Source organism: Thunnus albacares, chromosome 7 (genome assembly GCF_914725855.1).
Source record: "Thunnus albacares chromosome 7, fThuAlb1.1, whole genome shotgun sequence".
NCBI classification, from domain to species: Eukaryota; Metazoa; Chordata; class Actinopteri; order Scombriformes; family Scombridae; genus Thunnus; species Thunnus albacares.
The window spans coordinates 35,062,501-35,075,000 of record NC_058112.1 but is presented as its reverse complement, the minus strand read 5'-3'; the positions used below and the strand labels follow the sequence as shown (position 1 = coordinate 35,075,000).

Here is a 12,500-nt window from a genome sequence, read left to right as displayed (position 1 = left end):
GAGCCAGGAGCCGGTAATCACGGGAACATGAGAGTTTACCGAGCTGCGGGCTGTGATGAGGCAGCCCGGTGTGTTTATAGGAGGCTCAGACCGCCATAGTGGCTTAATAAGAAGGTTATAAAACATTTATTTCACCGCAGAAACAAAAAACACTTTTCAGGGTTTGAACTCCCGCAGCTGAAGCTCTCACGGCTTTCATCTTGAAAACCTCCATTTTAGCTTCATTTCAGTGTGTTTTCGGGCCTCTGCACCGGCGGTGCTGAGGAAGTTTATCCAGACAACTTCGTGTCCCACCCGGGGAGCAATTACTGCAATTAACCGGCCGCCAGAGCGTCCTGCCGGGACACCGGTGCTCAGAGACACCGGCGGGTGTGGAGAGCAGGTTCAGAAGCACTGATGTGTTTTCTCTGGATGTTTGTGACACATGGAGTCAGTCACAGAGGTCAGACTCATGGTACAAGACTCTGGACTGCACTTTAATCTCATTTCTTTCTTTCTCTGTGAGTGTTTAGGTCAGAAAACAGACTTTAACAGACACTTTATCATTTCAAACAGTGAATAAACGCTTTATAACTCACTGTGATGCAGTTTATTCATGCAGAATAACTCCAGAAGTGTTTGCTGCTCTTTAACAGATAAACAGTCAAATACAGCTGTAATAATATCAAATGTCTTTATAGGAGAAGTTAGAATAAAATATTGAACATTACTAAACACTTCTATCTGCTTATAAATACACTATAGTGAGTTATAAAGCTTTATTAACTGTTTATAGACTGGTTAATGATAAACAGGGGAACTTAAAGGGAAGCGTGACCAGATATATTTAATTAACTGTTATCAGATAAAGTTAATTAACTACAAAGTGGTTATAAAAATATAGAAATCCTTTAGAAAATGCATCAGTATCCTGAAGTAGTAAATCCACATTTTAAGGACAAAAAGTACATCTTACACTCCAACGAATGATTATTGTCATTACTGATAATCTGTTGATTATTTGTGTCTGACTCGTGTATCTTCTGTGTGTTTGTGCACTTGAACTGTAATTATTTCTTCTCGTACTCGTGATCTCATGATCACCTGGTTAATGCAAATAATCACAGTGGATGAAATGTCAAAAAGTTGTGAGAAACATCTCTGAGGAAGATATTCAGTTAATGATCATAAAGGATGGAAATATAAAACCTGACAAACAATCAACTGATCGTCTAAATATTTGCTTTCAGTCGATTAATTGTTTAATTGTTGCAGTTCTGATATAAACTGCAGGTTTCTCAGGTTATTGTGAGAAACTGACACACAGTATTTAATGTTACTGTCGGTTCTTTAACCTGTAGAGACGCATCGACTTTAATCAGCTTTATATCGTCTGAAATAAATCAACTACTGCAGCTGCAACGTTTCTATTAAAGTGCAGAAAACTTCAGTGAAGATCAATTCTGCTGCTTCCTGTGTCACAAAGTAACTCACTACATTTATTCAAGTACTGTAGTACAGTTTGAGGTACTTGTACTTTACTTGAGTATTTCCATGTGATGCTACTTTCTACATGTCAGAGGGAAATATTGTACTTTCTACTCCACTACATTTATTTGACAGCTTTAGTTACTTTTCAGATGAAGATTTGACACAATGGATAATATAACAAGCTTTTAAAATACAACACATTGTTAAAGATGAAACCAGTGGTTTCCAACCTTTTTGTCTTTTGACGTCTTACAAAAAGCAGTGTGTAGTCGGGGTCACATTTCACATGTCTATGAGTTGTTAACAGCTCCACCAAATAGTGATTTTTCCCTCTAAACTTCTCACATGCTTTCATTTCAATAAATGTTCAAATGATCCAATATTTCAGCAAAAATCAAAGATTAGAGAAAAAGTCCAAAAACTGAAAACAGATTTGTGTATCAGAACTTTGTTTTTTCTTCTTTCCTCTCCCATTAATCATCTCACCACCCCTCAGATTTATCTGCTGACCCTTTGGAGGGGCCCGACCCCTAGGTTGGGAACCACTGGACTAAACTAGCTAACTGTATATAAAGTAGTGTAAACTAGCTCCACCTCCAGCAGCTACAACAGTAACATGCTGCTCTAACACTGATGCTTCACTATTAATAATCTAATGATGTCATATATAATAATATATCAGTCAGAGGGACCAAACCACTACTTTTACTGCAATACTTTAACTACATCAAGCTCATAATACTTATGTACTTTTACTGCAATACTTTAACTACATCAAGCTCATAATACTTATGTACTTTTACTGCAATACTTTAACTACATCAAGCTCATAATACTTATGTACTTTTACTGCAATACTTTAACTACATCAAGCTCATAATACTTATGTACTTTTACTGCAATACTTTAACTACATCAAGCTCATAATACTTATGTACTTTTACTGCAATACTTTAACTACATCAAGCTCATAATACTTATGTACTTTTACTGCAATACTTTAACTACATCAAGCTCATAATACTTATGTACTTTTACTGCAATACTTTAACTACATCAAGCTCATAATACTTATGTACTTTTACTGCAATACTTTAACTACATCAAGCTCGTAATACTTATGTACTTTTACTGCAATACTTTAACTACATCAAGCTCATAATACTTATGTACTTTTACTGCAATACTTTAACTACATCAAGCTCATAATACTTATGTACTTTTACTGCAATACTTTAACTACATCAAGCTCATAATACTTATGTACTTTTACTGCAATACTTTAACTACATCAAGCTCATAATACTTATGTACTTTTACTGCAATACTTTAACTACATCAAGCTCATAATACTTATGTACTTTTACTGCAATACTTTAACTACATCAAGCTCATAATACTTATGTACTTTTACTGCAATACTTTAACTACATCAAGCTCATAATACTTATGTACTTTTACTGCAATACTTTAACTACATCAAGCTCATAATACTTATGTACTTTTACTGCAATACTTTAACTACATCAAGCTCATAATACTTATGTACTTTTACTGTAGGAGGATTTTTCATGCAGGACTTTTACTTGTGATGGAGTATTTATACACTGATGTATTAGTACTTGTACTGCAGTAGAGTATGTGAGTACTGCAGTACTCGGTGTGCTCAGTGATGAAAGTGAAAGTGGTGGTCATGTGACTTCCAGTGAAGTGTCTGTAGGTGTTATAAGATCAACTGTATTGATCACACACAGCTGCTGATGTTTGTAGATGAATAATAATAATAATAATAACAATAACAATAATAATAATAATAATAATAATAATAATAATAATAATAATAATAACAATAATAATATCAATAAAGCTGCTGTTGTAGAGTCCGTTTCTATAGAACAACAACTATAAATAACATCATGACTTTATAGAGAGAAAGTATCTGGGTTAATAGAAAGTTGTGCTTTAATTAGCAGGAAGTGGAGAAGAAGAGTTTATTAATATGGAGGAGATACCTGAACGACTTCACGAGCTTCAGTTTATTATCTGTCAAAACATGAAAACATCAAATAAAAACAACATGAACTATAATAAAACTATAAGTAACGAGTGGAAGAGACGCAGTGAAGCTTCACTATATATATATATATAAATATATAAATACATTATATATATATAAATACATTATATATATATAATGAACATAGAAGAAGAGAACGTCGTCATTTACAGTGTAGAATCATGAACCTACAGCTCACCTGATCAATAACTATCAGAATAATAATAATGATAGATTTATTGACTTTTCAATCAATAAGAATAAAATATTTGAGTAAATTCATTAACAAATAGAATCAATCTATAAATATAAACATAAAGTTCACAAAGTGAGTTTAAAGATCAGATTTAACGGCAGATAATCAATCACCAGATCTTTTCATCATCAATTGATCGATGTGAAAACTGATCAGATTTCTGTTGTGAATATTTTGAGGACGTCAGCGAAACGTTTTCAGGTATTTTATGGATCAATAAGAAGTGAAGGTATGTAGAGAGTGATTATTGGCTGGCTGTGTGATGTGTGTTTGTTGTGTTTTACAGGGCAGCACAGAGGGGTGGAGTCCAGTCCCACAGCCAGGTGGTGAGTCTGTCATCAATAACACCGATCAATAACTTTTAATCTGAGTGTCAAAGATCAACTGAAGTCATATTTAACACTTTATTCATCTGCTTTAATCAAATCATTCTTCATTTTAACCCAAATTATGAACATTTAAACTGTTACAAACTGTTTCATGTGTAAAATGAATAAACAGAACGAATAATATTATTATATTTATTAATGATGTATTTTACATGTTCAGCTGAGAACAGTTACATGTTTTTAATTTAAAACACTTTCAGTAATAATAAAGTAAAAGCTGCAAATGTGTTCAATTAAATATTAAATAGAGAGAAATGAACAATGAATTCAGATGTAAAGTCATTAAACAGTAATAAAGTTACACTTTGAATTAAATACACTGTAAAGAAATGTGTTTTACATCTGTAGTGAAACTAAATTCACTTTTTTGTTTTATTAATTAAACATTTTAACATTTTCTACAAGATTCAGAAAAATATTTACAAAAACCAGCAACATGAATTCAGATATTCAGATAATTAAACTGGTTTTAGTTCCATTGATTCACATTTAATGTGTTTTAACTATAGTGAAGTTACACGTCACCTGCATTAGTTTAATAACACAACAACATTCAGTCTGTTTCACATTAATAATAATAATAATAATAATAATAATAATAATCAGTTTCAGTTGAATGAAACTTGTTAAACATCAGTTAAATGTTTTGTGTGTGTTTTGTCTGCAGCGGCACTTTAATGCTTCAGTTGGATGGTTTTCCTACTGGAGACGGTGTTCAGGTAAACTTTCACAAAGTTCATTCACTCAGTAATTAATTATAATAATAATTATAATAATAATAATAATATTCATGTGTTTTATATGATGTTCAGTTTTACCTGAGAGGTGTGACGGGTCGTCATGTGACCTCACTTGACCTTGACAGGGAACTATTATTGTCAGCATCATACAGGAAGTCCTTACATGGCTCTACCCTCACGTTGCTATGACAACAGCCATGACCTCAGCCCCGTGATTTCTGTTGAACCGGCTGTTCAGACTGTTTCTGTTTGTGCGTGCGTGTGTGTGTGTGTGTGTGTGTGTTTGTGTGTGTGTGTGTGTGTGCGCGTGTGTGTGTGTTTGTGTGCGTGTGTGTGTTTGTGTGTGCGTGCGCGTGCGTGCGTGTGTTTGTGTGTGCGCGTGCGTGTGTGTGTGTGCGTGTGTTTGTGTGTGCGTGCGTGCGTGCGTGTGTGCGTGTGTTTGTGTGCGTGTGTTTGTGTGTGTGTGTGTGTGTGTGTGTGCGTGCGTGCGTGTGTGTGCGTGCGTGCGTGTGTTTGTGTGCGTGTGTGTGTGTGTGTGTGTGTGTGCGTGCGTGCGTGTGTGTGCGTGCGTGCGTGCGTGTGTGTTTGTGTGTGTGCGTGTGTTTGTGTGCGTGCGTGCGTGCGTGTGTTTGTGTGTGCGTGTGCGTGTGTGCGTGCGTGTGTGTGTGCAGGCTGATCGATCGGCTGGCAGACTGACTGGATCCATGATGGAATTACAGACGTTACAGGAGGCTCTGAAGGTGGAGATCCAGATCCATCAGGTAGGTCGTAACGCATTAAAAACATTTAAAAAAGAAAGTAAACACATGAAAACGTCAATAGAGAGTCATGACATCACTTCCTGTCTAGTATCCGTAACTCAACACAGTGTCTCAGTAGAGACTGAAGTTAACGTTAGTTTGTTCAGAAACAGACTAATAACAGCGATCTGGTTTTCAGTCTCTGGACAGTAGTTCTGTGTAATGCAGACGCCACTGAGCATGTGCGGAGATGCGGTTCAGTTTACAGCTTCGCTAGCTTGACACGCTACAGATCACAACCTCAGCACTTTGTATTGAAGTTCTTTGAGAAATGTATGTAGCACAAAGTCATCGAATATTCACATTTGGGAATCTGAAACTAAAGACTTTTTGGCATTTTTACTTTAAAAAAATGACCTCAGCGACTATTTGATCATTAAAATAAATTCCTAAAAGACAGAAATCTTATCATGTGAAATATACTAAATGTTTCCATCTTATAAAAACAAAGTTGTGCTCATGTCGGACCCCATCGATCAGATGTGTATATAAATATATATTCTCTCATTGAACTCAATGTGAAAGTTTTAATACAGGCTAAATTTAAGCTGTAAAACCTCATTGATCATGTTAAGAAGCAGATTGAGAATAAATGTTTTCAAAGCCTTTAATGCTGCAGATGAATCTCCTGCTCTGATACATCTGCACAGTAACATTATATGTACAGTAACATTATATATACATTAACATTACATATACAGTAACATCACATATACAGTAACATCACATATACAGTAACATTATATATACATTAACATTACATATACAGTAACATCACATATACAGTAACATTATATATACATTAACATCACATATACAGAAACATTCTATATACAGTAACATTTTATATACAGTAACATTATATAAACAGTAACATTGTATTTACAGTAACATTTATACAGTAACATTATATATACAGTAACATTGTATTTACAGTAACATTGTATTTACAGTAACATTATATATACAGTAACATTATATATACAGTAACATTGTATTTACAGTAACATTATATATACAGTAACATTATATATACAGTAACATTGTATTTACAGTAACATTATATATACAGTAACATTATATGTACAGTAACATTGTATTTACAGTAACATTGTATTTACAGTAACATATATACAGTAACATTATATATACAGTAACATTGTATTTACAGTAACATTATATATACAGTAACATTATATATACAGTAACATTGTATTTACAGTAACATTGTATTTACAGTAACATTGTATTTACAGTAACATTATATAAACAGTAACATTGTATTTACAGTAACATTGTATTTACAGTAACATTATATATACAGTAACATTGTATTTACAGTAACATTGTATTTACAGTAACATTATATATACAGTAACATTATATATACAGTAACATTGTATTTACAGTAACATTATATATACAGTAACATTATATATACAGTAACATTGTATGTACAGTAACATTATATATACAGTAACATCACATATACAGTAACATTATATATACAGTAACATTGTATTTACAGTAACATTATATATACAGTAACATTATATATACAGTAACATTATATATACAGTAACATCACATATACAGTAACATTATATATACAGTAACATTGTATTTACAGTAACATTTATACAGCAGCATTATATATACAGTAACATTGTATTTACAGTAACATTATATATACAGTAACATTGTATTTACAGTAACATTTATACAGTAACATTATATATACAATAACATTGTATTTACAGTAACATTGTATTTACAGTAACATTATATATACAGTAACATTATATAAACAGTAACATCACATATACAGTAACATTATATATACAGTAACATTGTATTTACAGTAACATTTATACAGTAGCATTATATATACAGTAACATTGTATTTACAGTAACATTATATATACAGTAACATTGTATTTACAGTAACATTATATATACAGTAACATTATATAAACTGTAGCATTATATATACAGTAACATTGTATTTACAGTAACATTTTATAAACAGTAACATTATATAAACAGTAACATTATATATACAGTAACATTATATAAACAGTAACATTATATATTAACAGTAACATTATACATACAGTAACATATGAACAGAAATATTATATATACAGAAACATTCAATATAAAGTAACATTATATTTACAGTAACATTATATATACAGTAACATTATATAAACAGTAACACTATATATAAACAGTAACATTATATATACAGTAACATTATATATACAGTAACACTATATATAAACAGTAACATTATACATACAGTAACATATGAACAGAAATATTATATATACAGAAACATTCAATATAAAGTAACATTATATATACAGTAACATTGTATTTACAGTAACATTATATATACAGTAACATTATATATACAGTAACATTGTATTTACAGTAACATTCTATATACAGTAACATTTTATATACAGTAACATTATATAAACAGTAACATTGTATTTACAGTAACATTTATACAGTAACATTATATATACAGTAACATTGTATTTACAGTAACATTGTATTTACAGTAACATTATATATACAGTAACATTATATATACAGTAACATTGTATTTACAGTAACATTATATATACAGTAACATTATATATACAGTAACATTGTATTTACAGTAACATTATATATACAGTAACATTATATATACAGTAACATTGTATTTACAGTAACATTATATATACAGTAACATTATATATACAGTAACATTGTATTTACAGTAACATTATATATACAGTAACATTGTATTTACAGTAACATTGTATTTACAGTAACATTATATATACAGTAACATTATATATACAGTAACATTGTATTTACAGTAACATTGTATTTACAGTAACATTATATATACAGTAACATTATATATACAGTAACATTGTATTTACAGTAACATTGTATTTACAGTAACATTATATATACAGTAACATTGTATTTACAGTAACATTATATAAACAGTAACATTGTATTTACAGTAACATTGTATTTACAGTAACATTATATATACAGTAACATTGTATTTACAGTAACATTGTATTTACAGTATTATATATACAGTAACATTATATATACAGTAACATTGTATTTACAGTAACATTATATATACAGTAACATTGTATGTACAGTAACATTATATATACAGTAACATCACATATACAGTAACATTATATATACAGTAACATTGTATTTACAGTAACATTTATACAGTAGCATTATATATACAGTAACATTGTATTTACAGTAACATTATATATACAGTAACATTGTATTTACAGTAACATTTATACAGTAACATTATATATACAGTAACATTGTATTTACAGTAACATTGTATTTACAGTAACATTATATATACAGGAACATTATATAAACAGTAACATCACATATACAGTAACATTATATATACAGTAACATTGTATTTACAGTAACATTTATACAGTAGCATTATATATACAGTAACATTGTATTTACAGTAACATTGTATTTACAGTAACATTATATATACAGTAACATTGTATTTACAGTAACATTATATATACAGTAACATTATATATACAGTAACATTATATAAACTGTAGCATTATATATACAGTAACATTGTATTTACAGTAACATTTTATAAACAGTAACATTATATAAACAGTAACATTATATATACAGTAACATATAAACAGAAATATGTATACAGTAACATTATATATACAGTAACATTATATAAACAGTAACATTATATATAAACAGTAACATTATACATACAGTAACATATGAACAGAAATATTATATATACAGAAACATTCAATATAAAGTAACATTATATATACAGTAACATTATATATACAGTAACATTATATAAACAGTAACACTATATATAAACAGTAACATTATACATACAGTAACATATGAACAGAAATATTATATATACAGAAACATTCAATATAAAGTAACATTATATTTACAGTAACATTATATATACAGTAATATTGTATTTACAGTAACACTATATATACAATGACATTGTATATACAGTAACATTATATATACAGTAACATTATATAAACAGTAACATTGTATATACAGTAACATTATATAAACAGTAACATTATATATATACAGTAACATTATATATACAGTAACATTATATATACAGTAACATTATATATAAACAGTAACATTATATATACAGTAACATTATATATACAGTAACATTATATAAACAGTAACATTATATATACAGTAACATTATATATACAGTAACATATAAACAGTAACATTATATACAGTAACATTATATACAGTAACATTATATAAACAGTAACATTATATAAACAGTAACATTATATATACAGTAACATATATACAGTAACATTATATATACAGTAACATTATATATACAGTAACATTATATAAACAGTAACATATATACAGTAACATTATATATACAGTAACATTATATAAACAGTAACATTATATACAGTAACATTATATATACAGTAACATTATATAAACAGTAACATTATATAAACAGTAACATATATACAGTAACATTATATATACAGTAACATTATATAAACAGTAACATATATACAGTAACATTATATATAAACAGTAACATTATATATACAGTAACATTGTATAAACAGTAACATTATATAAACAGTAACATTATATAAGCAGTAACATATATACAGTAACATTATATATACAGTAACATTGTATAAACAGTAACATTATATAAACAGTAACATTATATAAGCAGTAACATATATACAGTAACATTATATATACAGTAACATTATATATACAGTAACATTATATAAACAGTAACATTATATATACAGTAACATTATATAAACAGTAACATTATATATACAGTAACATTATATAAACAGTAACATTATATATACAGTAACATTATATATACAGTAACATTATATAAACAGTAACATTATATATACAGTAACATTGTATAAACAGTAACATTATATATACAGTAACATTATATAAACAGTAACATTATATAAACAGTTACATTGTATAAACAGTAACATTGTATAAACAGTAACATTGTATAAACAGTAACATATATACAGTAACAATATATAAACAGTAACATTATATATACAGTAACATTATATAAACAGTAACATTATATAAACAGTAACATTGTATATACAGTAACATTATATAAACAGTAACATTGTATAAACAGTAACATCGTATAAACAGTAACATTATATATACAGTAACATTATATTTACAGTAACATTATATAAACAGTAACATTATATATACAGTAACATTATATAAACAGTAACATTATATATACAGTAACATTATATAAACAGTAACATTATATAAACAGTAACATTATATATACAGTAACATTATATATACAGTAAAATTGTATATACAGTAACATTATATAAACAGTAACATTGTATAAACAGTAACATTATATAAACAGTAACATTATATATACAGTAACATTATATTTACAGTAACATTGTATAAACAGTAACATTATATATACAGTAACATTATATATACAGTAACATTATATAAACAGTAACATTATATAAACAGTAACATTATATATACAGTAACATTATATAAACAGTTACATTGTATAAACAGTAACATTGTATAAACAGTAACATATATACAGTAACATTATATAAACAGTAACATTATATAAACAGTAACATTATATATACAGTAACATATATACAGTAACATTATATAAACAGTAACATTATATAAACAGTAACATTATATAAACAGTTACATTGTATAAACAGTAACATTGTATAAACAGTAACATTGTATAAACAATAACATATATACAGTAACATTATATTAACAGTAACATTATATATACAGTAACATATATACAGTAACATTATATATACAGTAACATTATATAAACAGTAACATTATATAAACAGTAACATTATATATACAGTAACATTATATATACAGTAATATTGTATTTACAGTAACGTTATAAATACAGTAACATATATATTTAGTAACATATTTACAGTAACATTATATATACAGTAACATTATATAAACAGTAACATTGTATTTACAGTAACGTTATAAATACAGTAACATATATATATAGTAACATATTTACAGTAACATTATATATACAGTAACATTATATAAACAGTAACATTATATATAATAACATTATATATACAGTAACATCACATTAACCTTTCATTAAATTCCATCAAAGATTTCACTGTAGATATTATATATACTCATATATATATATATATATACTCATATTATGAGTCTGGACAGACGTGGATGTAAAGTGTAAGTTGACCGGCTGGCTCAACGTATCTGTAGCTTTGATATAAAAGTCACATGACAAAAATTCAACCCACTATTTCAAATGTCAACAATGAACCTTTAAATTAAGTTTTATTTCCATCTTCACCACAAAGCGTCTTCTACTGTGTTACTTTGACGGATGATCAGCGTCTTTTAAGAGAATGATCTGTATATAAAACCAGATTAAACTATTTGTGTACCTGTTAATGCAGAGAGTGTGTTTTTTTAAGCCCTGAGTCGTGTCTGCAGGCTTCCTCTCAGGCAGCAAACAGCCACAACGACCTCCACCAAGCATGGATGTGTTATCAGAGCTGATACTTGCAGCCAGTTTCTCCCAGTGGTCACTGGTGGTATTACAGTAAAAATCCCCCCTGCAGCCCAAATAGCATT

The 12,500-nt window shown here is 28.5% G+C and overlaps 1 protein-coding gene across 2 annotated transcripts in view; it reads left to right on the top strand.

Moving 5' to 3' along the window:
- Positions 1-12,500, top strand: part of phf21ab (PHD finger protein 21Ab) — a 31,447-nt gene that overhangs the window by 778 nt on the left and 18,169 nt on the right. Inside the window, exons 1-4 of one of the 2 annotated variants that reach the window (XM_044355601.1) lie at positions 1-454; positions 4,069-4,108; positions 4,839-4,890; positions 5,583-5,672. The exon at positions 1-454 is cut by the window's left edge and continues 480 nt beyond it. In XM_044355601.1, the coding sequence (XP_044211536.1) occupies positions 397-454; positions 4,069-4,108; positions 4,839-4,890; positions 5,583-5,672 (240 nt within the window). In that variant the 5' untranslated portion in view covers positions 1-396. The remainder of the gene's footprint in view (positions 455-4,068; positions 4,109-4,838; positions 4,891-5,582; positions 5,673-12,500) is intronic. The other variant, XM_044355602.1, reaches the window with a different exon arrangement.